The sequence below is a fragment of the Sorex araneus genome, chromosome 4 (genome assembly GCF_027595985.1).
Source record: "Sorex araneus isolate mSorAra2 chromosome 4, mSorAra2.pri, whole genome shotgun sequence".
Lineage (NCBI taxonomy): Eukaryota > Metazoa > Chordata > Mammalia > Eulipotyphla > Soricidae > Sorex > Sorex araneus.
The window spans coordinates 8,830,616-8,851,911 of NC_073305.1; the positions used below are offsets into that span (position 1 = coordinate 8,830,616).

Here is a 21,296-nt window from a genome sequence, read left to right on the forward strand (position 1 = left end):
TGCCAGTGACCCCCGAGAAGTTTCTGGAAAAGGCCAAGGTCCATGGGGGAGAGGGGCCGGGGGCAGGGGCTTGCCTTGCGCGGGGCAGATCCTGGTTCCATCTTCATGGTGGCCGGGGCACCGCCCCAGGAGTAAGTCGAGCGTGCAGGACCAGAGAGCTTTTTTTTTTCTTTTTGAGTCACACCCGGCGATGCACAGGGGTCACTCCTGGCTCATGCACTCAGGAATCACCCCTGGCAGTGCTCAGGGGACCCTATGGGATGCTGGGACTCGAACCTGGGTCGGCCACATGCAAGGCAAACGCCCTACCCGCTGTGCTATCGCTCCAGCCCCGGACCAGAGCCGCTTTGAGCACAGAGAGACCCTCACCCCCGGGAAGCATGCGCGGACGCTGAAGGCTCCAGCGGGCACTGAAGCCTGGACACGCTCACTCACAACCTTCCCACGGTCCTTGACAGCTGCCCTGGGCGGCCACGGCGGCGCCCCAGCTCGGACAGCTGCGCCCAGAGAGGAAGGGGCGAGTGACCCGCCCACCGCCCGGTCCAGGATGGAACCCACATCTGCCCAGGCCGGGGGCCACTGGCGGGAGGGCTGGAATGTCCCATGCCCCAGTGGAAGTCACACCTCCACCGACAGAAGTTAAAGGAAGGGTGGGACCCCCCATCCCTGCCGCCCCCGCATGTGGAGAAAGGCCGGGCGCGGGGTGGACATGTGCACTGTCCACACGTCCTTCCCCAGGCAGGCGGTGGGGGGGGTGCCCAGACCTCAGTGCTGGGGGGACGGGACTGGAGGGTCGCGTCCAGCGAAGGATTGCAGGACTGAGCGCAATCAGGGAAGCTTTGTTTCTAGCCCTGCTGGGCCTCAGTTTCCCCTCCTTGTGGGAAGCCCCCGCTGGAAGCTCTGAAATGGACTCACAAGGCACAGCTGACCTCACCTGCATCAGGACCGCGCGGACGGCGAGTGAGACGCGCTCCCCGCGGCGGCCACCAGGCGGCGACAGAGACCGCGCTCGCCTGGCGCCCGCCGCCGCTGTTGCAGGAAAGTGAGATTTGTGCAGCCAAGTCCCGTTACCTTCCCCTCCCGCCCACAGAGCCCGCGGACCCGACTCTGTTACTCAACCCGCGCCCAGCCGCGGAGGGCAGGCTGCCCGCGTGATGCCCCTTGGACCCGAAACTCGCTTTGCCGGGATCAAGGACATTCTCTTCTGCAGCCACAGCCAGGCTCGGCCGGGATCTGGCCAGAAAGCAGTTCCGCGCGCTGCTCGCCCTGGCTCCATCTCGCCAGCTTCGCCAACGGCCTTGTTTAATTTTTTATTTTTATTTTAGACCTCCCAGGGGCCCACATCTGCTGATACTCGGCCTCAAGTTGTCTTCTTTTATTATTATTATTATTATTATTATTATTACTTTGCTTTTTGGGTCACACCCGGTGATGCACAGGGGTTACTCCTGGCTTATACACTCAGGAATTACCTCTGGCGGTGCTCAGGGGACCGTACGGGATGCTGGGACTCGAACCCGGGTCAGCCGTGTGCAAGGCAAACGCCCTCCCCACTGTGCTATCGCTCCAGCCCCTCAAGTTGTCTTTTTAAATTACACTTAAATCGATTTTTAATTGCAGTAACATTAGTAGTCAACATTATCTCGTCCAGGTGTACCGCATCGTCGTTTGACGCCTGTGCACACTCCATGGAAGAGTCCACTAGCACCAACCACGGGCTCCAGTTCCACTCACTCTCAAGCCTTCCCCTGCCCGCCCGCCCCACGCAGCCCCTCACCCATCAGCTCTGTGTTTATAGTTTCTTCCAGGACTGGGGGTCAACAAGACGGGCCTGTGCCGGGCACCTGAGTCCTATTCCCGGCCCTGCAGGCACCCCCAGAACTGCCAGCTGAGGCCCTGAGACCCCCAAGAGCTGTCAGGAGTGACCCCGAGGGAAACTAAGTCACGGAGCCAGCGACGGCCCCGGGGTCAAGTGCTTGCCTTGCAAGGGTGCAGACTCCAGCCCGAGTCCCGGAAGCGCCAGTGACTCCGGAGCACAGAGCAGCCGGGGCACGGCCCCAAACACAGTAACATAAAGAGAAAGTAAGTGAAACACTGAAAAAGCTTGTCTTGGGGCTGGAGCAATAGCACAGTGGGTGTGGCATTTGCCTTGCACATGACCAACCCGGGTTTGAATCCCAGCGTCCTATATGGTCCCCCGAGCACCACCAGGAGTAATTCCTGAGTGCAGAGCCAGAAGGAACCCCTGAGCATCACTGGGTGTGGCCCAAAAAGCAAAATAAATAAATAAATAAATAAATAAATAAAAAAGAAAAAGGAAAAGTGAGAGGAAAAAGCTTGTCTCAGTTTGCTTTGCATTTTTCCCCTTTCTTTTGGGCCATACCCAGCGATGCTCAGGGGTTACTCCTGGCTCTGCACTAGGGTGTCACTCCTGGAGGTGCTCGGGGAACCATATGGGATGCCAGTGATCGAACCCAGGTCGGCCTCGTGCCAGGGGAATGCCCTACCCAATGGACTTTTCTGGCCCTGAGGATTTGCATTTTTCTACATTCCACTTCTATGACACCGTCTGACTAATTCACTGAGCATATTACCATCAAGTTCTAGGTGTGTTGCTACAAATGCCTGGGGAGTATCCCACTGTGCACACAAACATATGCACACACGTACGCACACAACACCACACACACATGAACACACATACACATATCCACACACATGTGCACACACATGCACACATGCTAACACATGCATACACACATACACATATTCACATACATGTGCATACACATGCACAATGCTAACACATGCAAACACATACACATATTCACACACATGTGCACACACATGCACACACATATTCACATACATGTGCACACACATGCACACACATATGTGTTTATATAAGTGTATTCACACACATGCATACACACGCACATCTGCACACACACGCACACACACACAGCACACATGCAGGTGTCTGTGTAAGTGTACCCACCGCAAGGAGAAGGACAGCAGAAATGGAGGACGGAGGTGAGGAAGGCAGTAATGGGGGGCCGGGGGCTCGGGCCTGCGGCGATGTGGCGAGTGGCCGGCTGGGTACTCCGCGCAGACTCAGCAGCCTGAAAACAGGACAGCTACATGCAAGCGGGGGGCTTGGAAAGGGCCCGCAGGGTGGCAGGAGTGGGGGGGTGTGGGGGAGGGGGTGTCCGCGGGGAGGGAGCTCGGGGACACCCGTGGGGGAAGTCGACCTGGGGCTGCGATGGGTGTTGGAGCACTGTGTGCCTGAGATCCGTCTCTCCATGGCTGTGAAAGACACAGGCCTCGAATTAGATACAGTAAAACTAGTTGCATTAAAAATAAAATTAGGGGCTGGAGCAATAGCACAGCAGGGAGGGCGTTTGCCTTGCACGCGGCTGACCCGGGTTCAAATCCCAGCATCCCATATGGTCCCCTGAGCATGGCCAGGGGTAATTCCTGAGTGCAGAGCCAGGAGTAACCCCTGTGCGTCGCCAGGTGTGACCCAAAAAGAAAAAAAAAATTAAAAAAAATTAAAAAGTTGATTCCACAAAAATAAACAAGTATCTCTGCTGCATGTTCAGCCCCAGCACTGATGGCCGCTGTGCGTCTCCTCGGGTTTCACGTCTGGGCCAGTGGAAGATGAAAATATCTTGTCAAATGCAAATTTCCACACTCGTCACATCCGGTCTGGGGGGAGTGGTCCCCTCGGGCTCCACAGGCCGTGTCCAGATCCTCACTCACTTCAGGAAGAGGTGGCTGGGGGTTACTCCTGGCTCAGTGCTCAGGGAACGATGTGGTATCAGGGATCCACTGAGGGGCCTGGTGCTGCAGAGCAGGTGCTCAACCCCGGGAGCCGTCCCGGGATGGGCCCTTTCCTGCTGACTGCGCGTGCTGCTGCAGCACCCGGGAAGCCGGGCAGAATTCCAGACCCCCCTGCCCCCTGCCCCGCCACACAGGCCAGCTGGGCACGCTGAGTCGAGGCTCTCTGCTCCTTCCTCGCCAGGCCTTCCCCCGGCCAGCGTCCTAGGCTGCAGGGGGCGGGGCACAGGCTTGGCAAGCCGGAGGCCCCGGGTTTTGTTTTTGAGGGGGCATGGGTTGAGCCACCCCCTCTAGGACTCAAGGACCAGATGCAGTGCCAGGGATCAAACCCGAGCTGATGCGTACAAGGCAAATGCAGTAACCTCTGTGTCATCTCTCCGGCCGGAGATGGGGGTCGGATCCCTGGCACTCTGGGTCCCCTGGGAGCAACAGCTGAGCACAGGGTTGGGAGTAGCCCTGGGACATGCTGGGTATGCACAGAGCCAAAAATATGAGAGGGAAGGGAGGAAGGAAGGAAAGGAAGGAGGAAGAGAGGGAGGGAGGGACAGGAGGGAGGGAGGGAGGGAGGAAGGTGGGAAGAAGGGAGGAAGAGGGAAAGAAGAAAGGAAGGAGGGATAGGAGGGAGGGAGGGAGGAAGGAGGGAGGGAGGAAGGAAGGAGAGAAGGAGGGAGGAAGAGGGAAAGAAGAGAGGAAGGAGGGATAGGAGGGAGGAAGGAGGGAGGAAGGAAGGAAAGGCTGCTGGTCCCGCCTGGGTCTGGGCAGACATCAGGGTACTGCGAGCCCACAGGCTGAAGTAGAAAATATTTTTCTGTCAATTTAGTTCATGACAGAATTGCAGGTGAGCCCCCCCCACCCCCGCCCCTTGGTCACTGGGATTAAAGACCAGCCGGGGCGAAGCCCTGACCTGCCCACTAGCTGCCAGAGAATGATCCAGGTTTGTGGATCCAACTCAGAGAGGGGCGGGTGAAGCCGGTGCCAGGGTGGGGGCCCCAGTTCCACCCTTGGCGCCCCGGGCACTGATGGTTGCACGGTTAAGGGGGTGTGGCGGGAACATAGCCCCTGAAGGAGGGGCCTCTGGGGCGAGCACAACTCGAAGGGACCCTGTCGTCCCCCCAAGCCCTGAGGACGTAAATAGTTGAGGGACATTTCCCCAGTGCCCTCCCCTTCTATGAGACAGATATGCTGAGCACTGTGAGAAGGAGTACTCTAAGCGATGTGGCTGATTCTGCGGGGGGCGGACAGTGAGAGCCCTTGTCTGCTCTGGGGCCCCCTCCTCTACTGAAGGCAGCTCCAGCCAGGGGACTCCTGCACAGCCTCTGGCCACCTCCAGGCCAGCCGGAGCCTGGTGTGTGTTGGGGGGCGGAGGGAGGGGGCCCCCCCGAGACTCCCCAGTCTCCGCTCACGCTCCATTCACGGGCTGGCGTGGCTCATGGAGCTTGGAAAGGCTTTACTCTCAGCGGCCGCCACGAGACCCCGGGGTCAGGCGGTCACCTCACTCAGCGTCCCCCCACCCCCCCGGGGTCAACGGTCACCACACTCACCCTCAGCCCCCAAGGACCAGATGGTCACTTCGCTCACCCCTCTGTGGGTCAAGTGGTCACCTCGTTCAACCCCACGGGTCAGAAGGCCACCTAGCTCGCCCCTCCCCCCCACTGTGGGTCAGAGGTCAACTCGCTCCCCCCTCCCCCCCACTGGGGGTCAGGGGGGGTCACCTTGCTCCCCCCCACCCCGTGAGACAGTCACCTTCTCATGGTGACCCTTTGTCACCCTCATCTTCAGAGACTCCCGGTGTTTGGGGGGCTGTAAGTCGGGAACTGTGGGCGAGGATGAAATGGATTTGTGTCATCAAGACTTGGCCATTCAGATGCTTTTTCTTTTCTTTTTATTTATTTATTTTGCTTTTTCTTTTCTTTTTTTTTTTTTCTTTTTGGGTCACACCCGGCGATGCACAGGGGTTACTCCTGGTTCTACACTCAGAAATTACTCCTGGCGGTGCTCAGGGGACCATATGGGATGCTGGGATTCGAACCCGGGTCGGCCGCGTGCAAGGCAAACGCCCTCCCTGCTGTGCTATCACTCCAGCCCCTGCTTTTTCTTTTCTTTTTAAAAAATGACTTTTCAAAAAGGGGCCGAAAGGACATTACAAGGGGTTTGGTGTTTTTCCTTGCATATGGTCGACCTGGATTCAATCCCCAGCACCCCATGTGATCTCCTGAGCACTGCCAGGAGTGATCCCTGAGTGCAGAGTCAGGAGTAAGTCCTGAGCACTGCCGGTGTGCCCCCTAACCCCCCCAAAAAATTTAGTTTTAGGCACCATGATTTTCAATGCTGCTAATGGCAGGTTTCATGCATAAAACAGTCCCGCATCAACCCTCCCGCAGTGCTCCCTCCCTCCCCTCTGACCCAGGGCCGCCCACCCCAGCCCTCCCTGTGTGGCCCCCCACCCAAGCTTCCTGCCAAAGACCCTTTCTTAGTGCCTGTTGCCTTTAGCATCTGTGGGTTTGTTTGGGGGCCACACCCAGCAGTGCTGACCCCTGGCTGTGTGTCAGGGGTCGCTCCTGGTGGGCGCGGGGACCACGCCGCCAATTCTGTCTTCCCGTGTGATGTGCGCTAGTCTCACTAGTGTGGTTTATCTCGGTTCCGATTTGCACTTCCCTGCAGTTAGCTGCAGAGCCGTGGTTTAGTTCATGCACCCTCTGGTCACCTGTGTGTCTTCTTTGAGGAAACTTCTACTAGTCTCTTCTCATTTTTGGATGGGGCTGGTTGTCCCTTGTCATTTTTTAGTCTCTTTTTCTGGTTTCTGGGCCACACCCAGCGACGTCCAGGCATTGGAGGAAATGCCGTACTGCCTGGTTCTCCCGAGCACTGAGCAAATGTGTACTTAGTACTAACCACCAAGTACTACGAAGGACGATCCAAAACTCCAAAATAAAATCAAATAAGGGAGAGTGGACGGCAGAGAGCTGGAACGGGGCTAGCGCGCTTGCCTTGCGTGTGGCCGTCCCAGTTCTGTTCCTGGCTCCAGAGATGGTCGGTTCCCTGACGCCGTCCGAATGCGGAGCCAGGAGGAAGCTCTGGGCACTCCGGGGTGTACCCAAAACCAAAACCATAAATAAATTAAAAATAAAAAAGGAGCAGAGCAATAGCACAGTGCAGCCTGCTGTGTGGGGATGCTGCCCTTGCGTGCGGCCAACCTGGGTTTGGTCCTTGGTCCCCCTGGCCCCTATATTCCACTGGGAGTGACCCCCGGGTGCAGAGCCAGGAGTTACCCTTGAGCACTGCCGAGTGTGGTTCAATTTTTTTTATTTTATTAAAAAAAAAAAGGAGGGGCTGGAGCAATAGCTCAGCGGGTAGGGCATTTGCCTTGCACGCGGCCGACCCGGGTTCGATTCCCAGCATCCCATATGGTCCCCTGAGCACCGCCAGGGGTAATTCCTGAGTGCAGAGCCAGGAGTAACCCCTGTGCATCGCCAGGCGTGACCCAAAAAGCAAAAAAAAAAAAAAAAAAAAAAAAAAAAAAAGGAACCCTGAGCTCTAAATTCTAAGTGCCAAATAAAATCGTGGTTTCCCCTATCAAGGCAAAATAAAAGTACTTAGGACAGCATTTCCCAACTGCCCGGTGACCGGGAAGACAAGGAAGAGGCTGCAGATCCCTTGGGAAGGAACAGACGCTCCTTAAGCCTGCTGAGCCCACAGGGAGCAAGGCGGCCCCAAACCATGCCCTGCCCACTGCCGTTATTGTTATTTTTTGCAGGAGACAGCCCCCCCTTCAAGGTACTCAGGCCTTACTCCTGGATCTGTGCTCAAGGATCACTCCTGGTGGTGCTAAGGAATCAAACCTGGGTCAGCTGAGTACAAGGCCAGCAACTCAGCCCCTCTCCTACCTCTCTGGCCCCTAAACTTCATCCTCCCTCCTCTCCCAGGAAGCCCACCAGTTCTCCAGTCTGGACCACTTCCCCTGGACCATTTGTGTGTGTGTGTGTGTGTGTGGGGGGGGGGTCTTGGTGGCTTTGCTCATATGGTTTCTTCAACTTGGAATGACTTCGTCACTCTCCTCTGCTCCCGGAAAAGCCCCAGGCGGCTGCGGAGCTGGCACGGCGGGCTGGGCGTTTGCTTTGCACACGGCCAAACCGAGTCTGAGTTCTGGTACCACATGTGGTTCGTGAGCCCTAGCGGGAGCAACCCCGGAGCACAGAGCCAGGAGCACCACAGATGGACACGGCTCCTATTCGATCAAGTGTTTTTTCTTTTTTTTTTTTTTTTTTCTTTGACTTTATTTTTATTTTTTTTTTTAAAGAAATATTTTATTGAACCACCGTGAAAACAAAAAAAATACAAAGCTTTCAGGTTTAAGTCACAGTCAAATACTGATTAAACCACCATCCCTTCACCAGTGCACCCGTTCCACCACCAAGAACCCCAATACACCCCCCTCCCACCCCACCCCCCATCTAAGTAGCTTATGATATTCCCATTATTCTCAAAGTGTTTTTTCTTATTCAAACCAAAGAGAAGCTGAGCAAAGAAAACACAACCCCCCCACCCCCCCAGGTGGGAAATAAGGTGCAGGCCCAGCCCGTGCCGGACACGGGTTTGACTGTGGCCCCATGTGGCCCGCCAAGCACTGCGGGTGGCATGGATAGCTCTGGCCCCGCACCCTTGGGCCCTGCCTGGGAGACCCTGTCCCCTCCTCCCTGGGGCCTCCAGCCTGGCCAGGGTCCCTTGCCGCCACACGCTCTGTTCCGCTGCGTCCCGTCTGTCCCTTCAGGGTCTCCCTGCTCGGGCTGGCTCACCGGCCAGGCTGCAGCAGCTGCTGCGGGTGCCCCTCCGCATGTCCCCCCTGGCAGGACATCCTCGCGGCCGCCCGGGGTTGGGAGGAACCCAGCAGGCCCCTGAAGGCCACCCTGAAGGGAAGATGGCTCGGGAGGACCTGGCAGTAGGCACGCAGCCCACCTCTGCTCGCATCCCCCCAGTGGGAGTTTTCCATGCCTTTGGGTCTCTGGGGTACATCCCGGGGTGCTCGGGGGCTGCTCCTGGCTCTGTGTGTGCGTGTGCGTGTGCGTGTGTGTGTGTGTGTGTGTGTGTAGACTCTGTGATGCTGGGCCCCGAACCTCCAGCATGCAAACATGTGCTCAAGCTTTGGGTTATCTCTTGGGCCCAGTTAAAAAACTGAGTAGTGGGGCTGGAGTGATAGCACAGCCGGGAGGGCGTTTGCCTTGCACGCAGCTGACCTGGGTTCCATTCCCAGCATCCCATATGGTCCCCTGAGCACCGCCAGGAGTAATTCCTGAGTGCAAAACCAGGAGTAACCCCTGCACATCATGGGTGCGACCCAAAAGCAAAAAAAAAAAATTAGTATTTTAGTTGCAAAAGGGTATTCCATGATGTGGATTACCATTATTATTATTTTTAAAAATCACTTTATTTCAACACTGTGATTTACAACATTGTAATACAATTGTTTCGGGCATCCAATGTTCTGGCACAGTCCCATGGCCAGTGTGACCTTCCCCTCACTCTGCCCCATTTCCCACTGTCCCCCCCGGCAGGCACAAAACAACTGGTTACAGTTTGCTTGTTACAACACAATGGTGAGTGAAATATCAAAAAATTGTTCAGCAGAAGTCAGTCAGAATGTTTGTATCTCGGGCCCGGAGCAGTATTACAGTGGGAAAGCACCTGCCTGGCACGTGGCAGATCCGGTCTGATCCCCGGCATCCCACAGGGTCCCCGAGCACTGGCAGGAGTGATTCCCGAGTGCATTAAATTACTATGATCTCCCAATAGTGTTACCAGAGCCGCTGTCTGAGGACTTACGGCGTCGTATGTTGCTAGGTGGGGGTCACCATTCTTGGTTCAGGACACCCGTCATCTTTGGTAAGTCATCCTTTGTGTGCCACACTGCAGAGGCACAGGGCCATTCCCGGCACGGCGCCAGGGGTCACGCATGACGCTAGGGGCTGTCCGCTGCTGGGGTTGAAGCCCAGGGTTCCCGCATGCCAAGTGCACATCCCAGCCCTCGCGCCATCTCCCTGCTCTCTCCTGCTATCAACGGACAAGAATAAAGGTTTTAAAATAATACGTGACCGATGTCCATGACGCAATGCACACACCGGCCTGAGTTATGTATAAGGGGGTCCTACTCACGAGGCTCCCTGCGGCGGGGCAGTGCACAGCCTGTTCATCTGTCCACGGCACTCTGCTCCACGTGACAAGAAGCTCAAGGTCGGGCTGGAGCAATAGCACAGCGGGTAGGGTGTTTGCCTTGCACTCGGCTGACCCGGGTTCGATTCCCAGCATCCCATATGGTTCCCTGAGCACCGCCAGGAGTAATTCCTGAGTGCATGAGCCAGGAGTAACCCCTGTGCATCGCCGAGCCAGGAGTAACCCCTGTGCATCGCCGGGTGTGACCCAAAAACCGAAAAAAAAAAAAAAAAAGAAGCTCAAGGGCATTCTCAGCAATTTAAAAGCTGCGGAAGAGTCATCTCTCGTTTTCCCAATAGCTACTGGTAAGATCAAGAGATCAATGTGGGGCTGGAGCGAAAGTCCAGTCAAGGGCCTTTCCTTGCACGAGGCTGACCTGTGTTGGATCCCCGGCATCCCATATAACCCCCCAAGCACCGCCAGGAGTAATTCCTGAGTGCAGAGCCAGGAGTGAACCCCTGAGCATGACCGGATGTGGGCACCGCCACCAAACCTCCCCCCGTCCAAAAAAAAAGATGGGTACGATACTTCCCTTCACGGGGAAGGGCAAATAATGTGTCCTGACAGCCTCGCACTCCGGCCAAGGCTGTGAGAGCAAGTGTGTAGGGCTCACCTCACCCTGTCAGTCAGATGGACATTTCTGGATTCCCACACGCCTCCAGAGCTACTCCAGAAAAGTCCTGACAGAAACTACTCTCTGCCCTCTGTAACAGTAGCACAGACGGGATCAGACGAGGCAACGCTTGATGTATGTACAGACCTTCCTTCACATACTGTGTCTTTAACAAAAGTGTGTTTAGTCAATCCTGACACGTGTGACCAAAGCCTTGTAAGAATGGGCAGGGCTTACTCAACCGTTTCTGGGTTATCAGATGCCATCTGGGGGTGCTGCCTCTGTGCCCCTCCAGAAAACCTAGTGGATGACCTACCTAGCAAGTCAGGCGAAGGAAGTGTGGCCAAGTGTAATGTGGGAGTCTAAGCCATGTTTATGCGTAAGCTGCCCGGTCATCAATTACGCACGCGCACACACTTTCCAGATGCCGGGAGGTTTTCCGATGAACACGTTTGCCCACTGGAGACCCGAATGAGCAGAAATAAAGAGCGAAACAAACTCGAGTCCAACCACGTTAATAGCTGAGGTCTTTATTTCAATTTGTATATACAGTAAAAGTGCTGCTGAGAATCTGCAGCAACCAGACAAAACATAAACGTAATTCTCTCTCAACAATTAGCAGCTTAAGATCTATCAACTACAGTGTTAACGTTCGCACGTCCACAAGTGTCATTTCGGAACTTTTCAATTCGTGCAAGTGAGTCTGTACTCTTACACACTTTGATAACACACTTACAGTCTAGTAGTCAATCCTACCAAGGGTATCACCTAGCATACACAACACACAGACAGAAATGTTAACTCTTAGAGCCACATTCAAAAAAAATCCCCAGTTTCAGGTGGGGGTGGGAACCGTCACTTTGCGTGGTTCAGATGGGGGCCTTGTATTTGGCCTTGTCTGGGATGCATATTTCCAGAGGTGAAAGGCAGCGCCTCGCCGAGACACTCGGAATCCAGTAATTAGACGGTACCTCCCAGGAATAGAAAAATCAGAAACAAAACCAAATACAGTCAAGACCGCACCAAAATATGCTCACTTGTAGGCCATGGCTAGCAAGGAAGGCTTGACCCCACGGTTTTCCTTGTTGTCAGATGTTTTGTTTTAATTGGGGGGGGGAAGGGCCACGGGGGTAGAGAAAAGCCCCCCCCCCCAGTCAAGTGAAGTATAAAATGGAGACTACTTCTGCGTCTTCAGGGAGCCAGTGGGACAAAAAGCCTTCCTTGTTAGGATGCCCCGGATACAGACCCAGGACTCGAAACTGGAGCAGACAAGAAGTGCTCTCAACGGTATCATCCAAAGGGGAAAGTCTGAGTCATTCTCCTACTTGAACAGAGCTGCCCAGTCGACCACAGCCAGCCTCGCGCACCAGAGCTAACAAGTAATCCAGGAATGCTTCATTTCAAGGGGAATGCATCCAAGTCTCCTACGGGAAGAAGCATCCAAGGGGAGTGTCCACCCGCAGAGTATTTGTTAGATCATTAGAGCAAGGTTATGGAAAAGCGTGGACCAGACAAGGGAATTCAAGAACAGCCACAATGCAAAGTAATTCAAAGGCAACAAGGATGGGCAGCAGAACGTGGCAGAAGGCATGAGACAGGTGCATGGCTACCAAGAGCACTGAATGCAGATGGCTGTCGGGGCGGGTGAGTGATCAGGGGACAGCAGGGCTAGAAAGGCGTTTGTGTGCCTGAGCTAGACGGAGGGTCCTTCATCACACAGTCGGAGAGAGGAGGATGGAGAGTTATTAGTGTGGGCCTGTTTGGCTGGGAGCTCAGGGGGGGGGGGCGCTTTGCACAAGTGAAAATCTCCCTCTGACAGAAACCGTTCCAAGGAAAACGGGAACAATTTCGATCCGTATCACAGTGAATTCCAGCGCGCCCACACGGTTGAGGGGGTGCCAGGGGTTCTATCTTAGTGCCTTCTTGGTCACGTGTGGGCTTTCCTCCCTGCTCTGAGTGACCAGGTGACCAGGCTGAAGACGAGAGTGGGGGGAGAGTAATCTGATGAGGTCACGGTGTCCATCTGGCACTCCTGCCTACAGCCACTGCGATATTCTGAGGCAAAGCTCACCTTTTTAGACACACAGGCGTGGGAAACAATTTGGTTTGGGCCTGAACACGAATCGGCTCCAATTATTTTGGAAAAGAACCGACCCCCCCCGGGGTCCCTGCTCCGGGCGCTGGCTGTGAGAGGCGACCGAGCGGACAGGTGCACTGCAATCGTCTGGGGTGGAGTGGAGATCGGACTCCCTGAGTTAGAGGATCAACGTGATCATGGAAGCGCCACGCCGACCGAGACGGCCGGCGCTGTCGTGTGAACCGTCCTCCGACAGACAAGGCGATGCGGATCGGGCTCCGGGAGGGTTTCCTGGTCTGGGGTCAGAGGCAAAGCACGCTCTGCTGTTCCTGCTCGTCACTTGGTGGCGTGGAACTGAGGCCGAGGGAACAGCACTCGTGACTCAGCGCCATGCATGCGGACAGACCCACGAGGCTTCCGAGATAAGCTCTGCAAGGCCCTGGACGGTGGAGCGGATTTCAGGATGGAGAACGTGGCTCAGTCTGTTTTCCTAACCCCGCTACGGTCCACGGAGCACAGGTATGTTACTAAGTCAGTACCAAGGAACAGGAAGCTGAAAACATTTCCCACCCCAGGCCCGGGTCCTTCCAACCTGACTTTTCCTTTTCTGTGCGTTCGGGAGAACCACTTGCAGCGGCTTCTCTCGGGCGGACAGAATAAAGCTTTGAAATTAAGGATGCTGGGGCCAAAATGCAGACAGGAGATTCCACATTACTTTGGTTTCAGTTATTAGGGGGTGTTAAGAAATAAATTAAGGAAACATAAGGAATTATTTATGACTCTTATAATATAGTCTCATTTTATCCTAAAGTCAAACCCGGTGAACAGTCACTGGGTGAACATCTCCTAGGGGCGAAAAAACAACAATCACTACCCTGCCATGCTGGTCTCTGGAAACAGCCTGCCCACGTTCTGCACACCCCTGTCCTCGCCAACCAAGCCAAGCCCAGACAGTGGGGGACGGGGCGGGCAGCGCACGAGCAGCAGCGGTGGCGGCAGTCGGGGAGGGAGAGGAAGCGGCGTCTCCAGACGAAGGCGCCAGCGGGCGCGCTTACAGCACGGCTTCCTTCCTTCGCTCACACTGACTCAAGACAAGAGGGAGCAGCACACTTAAATATCCACACATGTCTTCAGTTAAAAACATCACTTCTTTATTTCGAAGGAAAAATAAAAGACCCTCCCAACCCTTTCCAAAAAAACCCGGTAATAATAATAACAACAATAAAAAATCCTATTAGAAACCATAAGGAAGCACTGAGAGTTTGAGTATTACATTCTTCAAGTATGCTGTTCGGATTTTTTGTTTTTTAAATTGGTGACTAAACACATATTTTAAAAAACCTTGAAAGTGCGGCCAAGGGATTTTGCTTAAAATTAGGTATTTCGAGGGCTTTCAGAATACTGTAGGAGGGGCTGAGCAGTGACCCTTTGGGGCATGGTGCCCTCACTTCTGCCTCCGAGCCGAGGGTAAGGGACCAGGTGCAAAAGTGGTCACACCTCCACGGTTAGCATGGATGGCCAACTTGGGTGAGAGGGCCGGGGAGATCCACGTGTTCTTCCACGGACAAGGAAAATCCACCCTGAATCCAAAATTCAGACCTGGAATGTGGCAGGATTTCACAGTAAAGTTAGTCTGGGACGGGCGCGTGGGCGCCCGGACACAGCAGGGTGTTAGGGTTAACTGGTTTCCCTAATCGGGTTGTCGCGTGTTTTCAGTGGGGTTTAGTGCAGTCCTTCAAGCCACAATTTAGAATGCCCTTCAGCGTGCTCCAGGGTGGCGGGTCCTGTTTGAGGACTGTTTCAGATTTGCATCCCAAGGAAAATCATGCTACATAAAAATGACCCAAGATTTTTGCCCAAAAAACATCTTGGATAAAATCTAAAAAATACTATTGCAATTGCGTTTCTTGAAGAAAAAAACATTATTCTAAATGTAAACAGATTCACTCAACTCCTGTTGTCGTAGAAAACGTCAGCGTAGGTCAGTTGCTGTCTAGGTGGTCGCTGCATGCACTCGCCGGCGGGCGGGGGAGCACTGCCTCCCGGGGGTCGTCCCGCCATCATCTGGGGGACGAGAAGAAGCGCTCCACGTAGCTGAAGAGCGCGTCCCAGTGCTTCCAGAGAAAGGCAAGGAAGACCACGAGGAATAAAGTGCTGAACGTCCTGTTGCGGGTTTTCATGAGGGGAACCACGCAGTTGGCGACCGTGGAGACAAAGACCAGGAGCACTGCCATGACCGCCAGCAGGATGTTGATGAGCTTGCCCAGCAGGTTCCGGGCGGTGGCGTTCTCCAGCCCCTCCAGCTGGACCACCTGCTGCTGCTGCTGCTGCAGCTCCATCTTCGAGATGCGGGTCTGGCAGGCCTCCAGGGCCTCCTGCGGGCGAGAACGGGGAGAGGTCAGCCCGCGGCGCTCACAACGCACCCTTTGGGACGCCAGAAGCGTCTCGAACGCGGTCGGGGATCTAAACTATGCCGGAGCCCTGACTCCGAGAGGCCAGGAGTGGAGGCCACTGACCCACTCGAGCTGCCCGGGAGACCGTGGGAAGCCGTGGGCACCCTCAGAGAGGTGGAGCACTTCCGTGGCAAGTGTCGGGCAGACGCCTCTCGTCCCTCTTCCTCAAGGTTACCAGCAACGGCAGAGCTCAGGGCTGCGTGTTTGCGGCCCTGGCTCAACCCCGGCTCCCTCTAGCCCCCACACTCAGCTTGTTAAGTCACAGGGGGCACAGATCTGTGTTTCCACACAAACGTTTTCAGACAGGACGAAGTTCTAGCAGCACCCCCGGGCCTGAGAGACGTCACAAGGGCCGGAGCATACAGGAGATAAGGCACTTACGTGCCTGCAGGTGTGGCTTTCCCTGCCCCCAAACTACAGGGGTTAGTTTTTTCCCTATCACAATGTAACAGAACCTCGTACTTTAAGAACTGATCCACAAGGCTTTTTTCACTCAACGATGGTTGAGTCTTGGTGATCTCTCCATGTCGCTAAGTGGGAACTTACGTCTTTCAACTATTACAGGAGCATTTTAGAGTAAAAAAAGCATCCGTTTATTCAGCCAGTTTTCTAGTGGACGGATTTAGCTATTTATAACTAAACCTCTAACAATGATGAGGTGAACATCCTTCTAACATAGCTGTGTTTTCTAAGTCAAGAAAATCCCTGCTGTCAGTGGGAAGGACGCTCTGCCCTATTCCGACTGATGTCTAGGAAGAGGCTATTCTGTCGGACGCCAGGTCTGACACCCCAAGGGTCTGTTCCTGCCCAGGCTTAGCAGAACCTGGCTCCTCAGCTCTCGAGAGACATCCTCCGAAGTCCAGCAGCAGAGCAGCGGTTGGGTTTCAAACCGGTCATAATTTGGGGGCTGGAGAAATAGTACAGAGGGGAGGGCGCTTGCCTTGCAAGCAAGCTGACCTAGGTTCAATCCCCAGCACCCCGTATGGTCCCCTAAGTCCCACCAGAAGGGACCCCAGAGCACAGAGCCATGAATAAGTCCTGAGCATTGCTGGATGTGGCCCCAAAACAAAAACAGAAGGTTCCAATTTACTGGGATTTGAGGTGAAAGTCAGGTAACTGCAGACTAAGGCAAGTGAGGGAATGAATCAGAGAGAAACTTCCCAACCCAGAATGATCTAAGGAAAGTTAGAACATAAGCCAGACTCTAGGGCTGGAGAGCACGGCAACTGGGCATTCCTTTGATTCTTTCCCACTGTCATAATACAAGTTTCTGGAACCACTTGTCTTCTCTAAGACCACTTTAATTTCAAGATGCTTTTGTATGAAACCAAATGTTCCTATCTAAGTACACTCTAAGAGAAGGAGAAAAAAGATTCATCTCGATTGCGATGACAAGAAGTTTAATATTCTAAGACTGGAGTGACAGAACAGTGGGTGGGGCGCTCGCCTCATGAGTAGCAGATCGGGGTCTGAGCCCGGTACCTAGTATGCTCCCCCAGGACTGCCAGGAGTAATTCCTGAGCGTTGCTGGCTGTGGCCCAAACAACCCCTCCCCCACCCCCCTTCCTCGGGTTAATGTTCTGTTTTCTCACAGCATAATCTGAGAAACAGCCTTAAACATCACCGCCTCAGGTGGTATTTCAAAAACTATCTGACAACGTATATTTCAAAGGTTTGAGTTTCAAAACAACAACCAAAAGGGGGCTTGAGAGACGGTACGATTGGTAAGGTTGCCTTGTACACGGGTCACCCGAGTGCCAGGGTCAATTCCCAATACCCCATATCGCCCCGAGTCCACCAGGAGTAATCCCGGAGCTCAGAGTCAGGGGGAAGCCCTGAGCACGGTTGGGTGTGGCACTGTAACTCCCAAACAAAAAACACAGTGAAGCGTTTGAGTCTGGCAGTCAGAACAAAGCTCTTTTAGTCCTAAAACTGGGCCTGAGGCGTGAGAGAGGACCCTTGACGCAGTCACCCACAGGTGTGATGCACGTGGCTTTCCGGACCCCGAGGTGCTGGGATCCTCGGAGACGCTTCCCAAGCACCTGAGCACTCCACGCGGCACAGCCCTCTGAAGCCGGCCCCGGCTTCTCCCCAGACTCGGCTCCCTCCACCTGTGGCGAGCACACTGTATTGTGACTTTCATGTGGTGCTGCTGGGGATGGGAGCCAGGTCTCACGTAGGCAAGCTGCTTCACTGCTGAGCCCAGAGACTCTTGTTTGTACCGGGCTGGGCTGCCTCCGGCATGCTCAGGGCCAGGGCCAGGCAAACACTCCAGCTCTTTGGGCGTTCCCTGGCTCTCCCTATTCTTCTTTCTCCTAAACTTTAATGAATTGTGGTAAAGGTAAAATATGAAACTTCTCATTTTAACCATTATTTATTTATTTATTTATTTATTCTTTTTGGGTCACACCCGGCGATGCACAGGGGTTACTCCTGGCTCTGCACTCAGGAATTACTCCTGGCGGTGCTCAGGGGACCATATGGGATGCTGGGATTTGAACCCGGGTCGGCCGCATGCAAGGCAAATGCCCTACCCGCTATGCTATCATTCCAGCCCTCATTTTAACCATTTTAAAAATGCAAATTTAGTGGTAGTAAATTCACGATGCTGAGCAATTGTAACTCTCAACTACTACTAGATTTTAGAACATTTTCACCACCCCCCAAAGAGGCCTTTTGCTACCACCTAGGCCCTAAAAGCCAGTCGCCAACTGCTTCCCAGAGCTCTGAGCATCCACTAATCTACTTTCCGCCATCACACATCTGTCTGGATACTTGATAAAAATGTAATCAGGGGGGCTGGAGTGATAGCACAACGGGTAGGGCGATTGCCTTGCACGCGGCTGACCCGGGTTCAAATCCCAGCATCCCATATGGTCTCCTGAGCACTGCTTGGGGTGATTCCTGAGTGCAGAGCCAGGAGTGACCCCTGTGCATTGCTAGGTGTGACCCCCCAAAAAAAGCAAAAAAAAAAATGTAATCAGGGCCTGGAGACACAGTGGGTAGGGTGCTCGCCTGGCATGCGGTGACCCACGTTCAATCCTTGACACCACACGGTCCCCTGAGCCCTGCCAGCAGTGATCCCTGACCGCACAGTCAGGAGTGAGCCTAAGCACTGCCCCCAAAGCCAAACCAAACCAACAATAAAAAAGGAATCACACAACATGTAGAATTTGGCGACTGGCTTCTCATTATGTTCCCAGATGTGTGCACGCTGCAGGATGGGTCAGTGCTTCATTTCTCTCTTTCCTTTTGTTTTATGGACCACACCTGGTGAAGCTCAGAGTTACTCCTGGTGGTGCTTGGGGGACCCCCGGGGATGCCAGGGATTGAACCTGGGCCAGCCACGTGCTAGGAAGTGTACTACCTGCTGTACTATCTCTCCCGTTTCTCTTTTTCTTCCTACCGAGACAAAAAATACTCAGAACAGGCACTGGGAAGATAGCACAGAAAGCTGGGCATTTGCTTCACATGCGGCTGACTGGGTTTCTACTCCTGGCACCCCCTGTGGATCCCATCGGGAGCGGTCACTGAGTGCAGAGCCGGGAGTAAGCCCCGAGCAGAGCCAGGTGTAAACCTCTCCAAAATACCCAGCCCCAAACCATAAACAAATTAAAGGAATGCACAGAACACCAATCTTACCACTTCAGCCATTTCCTGGTCTGTTTCAAGCTGCTGCCAGGGACTGGGCCCAGCACCTCACACACGCAGAGCACATACGCGCTGTACCACGGAGGCCCCTCCCTGGCCTCGGCCATTCTCGCGTCCAGAGATCAGCAGCGTTAAGGCCCGTGATCACGTTGTGGAAGCATCACCGCCATCCACATCCATCTTCAGGAACCTTCTCAGCTCACAAACAGAAATTCTATACCCAGTGAACCCCCCCCACCCCATCCCCGTTCTCCCTTTCTTTAGCTGGAAACCAACTTTGCGCTCTGTCACACCTTCTTCTCTGACACCTGACCCCTCATGCTGACCTGGATGTCCCGAGCTCGTTCATAGGATTGATATGCAATTTTTTCTTCCATGCTGGCCAATTCCTGCTTCAAGTTCAAGATTTCATTCTGGTGAAGCTCGGTTAAGTCATTGAGTTGTTCTTCCAATCGTTCACATCTAAGAAGAGGGAAACGGTTGACATTTTAAGAATTCCAAATGCTTCCGGTATGTTTCCAATACAATCCCCAAACCCATTCTGCAAAGGAAGAAAACTAAAGCGCCACTAAAGGTGAGTGCCAGGGGCAGGGCATACCAGTGGAAAGCTAGCGCATGGCTACGCAGCGGTGGTGGCAACACGGCTTTGCCACAATCTTCTCGACACATGGCACTTGCAGTGGTGCCAGCAAACCAAGTTAGCTCTAAGCACATTCACATGACCGAGGCAGTTCTTTTCCTGCTCTCAGTAGCATGAAAGAAAGACGAACGCTCGATGACAATGCAGCCAATCTCACCAGGAGATAACAGCACACAGGTGGAAATGAACCGTTTCCACCGTAGCTTGTTCTGACGCGGGACAGGTCACTTACCTGGAAGTTCGGGATCATCCCCACCACCATCCCCGGGGCCAAGCAGTGTCTGGGACATCTCACACGTTACTGAGCGTTTGCTGAAGAGCTAAGCGAGACACAATGTCTACTGTTGGGATTTCACACTGTAGTCAATTTGGGGGGTACACCCACAGCACACCGGGATTACCCTCGGCTCTGAACTCAGGGATCGCTCCTGGAGGTACTTGGAGGACCATAAGCAGTGTTGGTGATGAACTCGGGTCAGCACATGCAACATAAGAACCTTCACCTCTGCGCTCTCAGGCCCTAAGGAAGGCTACTTTTTTTTTTCTTTTCTTTTTTGCTTTTTGGGTCACACCCAGCAATGCACAGGGGTCACTCCTGGCTCATGCACTCAGGAATCACCCCTGTGCTCAGGGGACCATATGGGATGCTGGGATTTGAACCCGGGTCGGCCGCGTGCAAGGCAAACGCCCTACCCGCTGTGCTATCACTCCAGCCTTTTTTTTTTTTCTCTTTTTTCTTTTCTATTTTGTGTTTTGGGCTATACCCAGCAGTGCTCAGGGCTTACTCCTGGCTGGGAGTTTACAGTTTAAAAGGGGGCAGGTCGGGGCTGGAGTGATAGCACAGCGGGTAGGGCGTTTGCCTTGCACGTGGTCAACCCGGGTTCGAATCCCAGCATCCCATATGGTCCCCTGAGCACTGCCAGGGGTAATTCCTGAGTGCAGAGCCAGGAGTAACCCCTGTGCATCGCCAGGTGTGACCCAAAAAGCAAAAAAAAAAAAAAAAAAAAAAAAAAAAGGGGGCAGGTGAGGGGCAGAACAAACAAGATGACTACAGGCACGGCAAGTAAAAGATCAATATGGGCACAGGGAAGAGTGCCTGGCAGTAGCTTCAACAGAACCCATGAGGGTAGGGCCTTTTCTCTGCTCCATGCTCTCCAACAGTGCGCTGAAATTTGAATGATGATATGAATGATGCCTTGTGAAGACAGAACGGCACAGAGTGCCCTAAACAGAAGGAACAGCAATTACAAAGTCCTTTAGATGGGAACCAGTCGGGCAGGTTTGGGAGACAGAAAGTAGGTCAGAGTGGTGACAGCTAGTGAGCAGCAGGAAGAATGACGGGAGAGGGTCATCTGATTCATCCTGTATCCCCAGCACTCAGGGCTCCACAGGCTAATCTAGTCAGAGTCCAGAGCAGGCCTACAGCGTGACAGCAGACCCAGGCGGGAAAGGCAAGTCAATGGAAACGTCCAGAAGGATGGAACAGAGATCTGTGTTGGCGAGAAAGAGGGAGGCAGGCACGGGACAGTGGCACGATGACGAGGATGTTAGCATGAACTCTCTGGTGGGGGTAAGGGCACCGAGGGGCAGGCTGTGTGTGGAGTACAGGACACCACAGAAAGAACTCAGAAGGCAGGTGCGAGGTTGAAGACCACGTGCTAAGAGAGCAGAGGGAGGCCTAAGGAAGCTCCAGTCTGGGGAAACCTCTGGGTCAGGGGCTCCTCCCCACGGGAAGCCTCGGTACTGGACGCCACTCAGCAGTGCTTTTCAAAAACGGAGAGACTGCACAGCAGGCGAGGTGCTTGCCTTGCATGTGAC

The 21,296-nt window shown here is 54.1% G+C and overlaps 1 protein-coding gene across 3 annotated transcripts in view; it reads right to left on the minus strand.

The window, feature by feature from the left end:
* Positions 1-11,161: 11,161 nt before the first annotated feature.
* Positions 11,162-21,296, minus strand: part of TMCC1 (transmembrane and coiled-coil domain family 1) — a 178,188-nt gene continuing 168,053 nt past the window's right edge. For all 3 annotated transcript variants that reach the window (XM_055137114.1, XM_055137115.1, XM_055137116.1), the window contains 2 exons: positions 19,165-19,300; positions 11,162-15,109 (listed from right to left, as the gene is read on the minus strand). In XM_055137114.1, the coding sequence (XP_054993089.1) occupies positions 14,795-15,109; positions 19,165-19,300 (451 nt within the window). In that variant the 3' untranslated portion in view covers positions 11,162-14,794. The remainder of the gene's footprint in view (positions 15,110-19,164; positions 19,301-21,296) is intronic.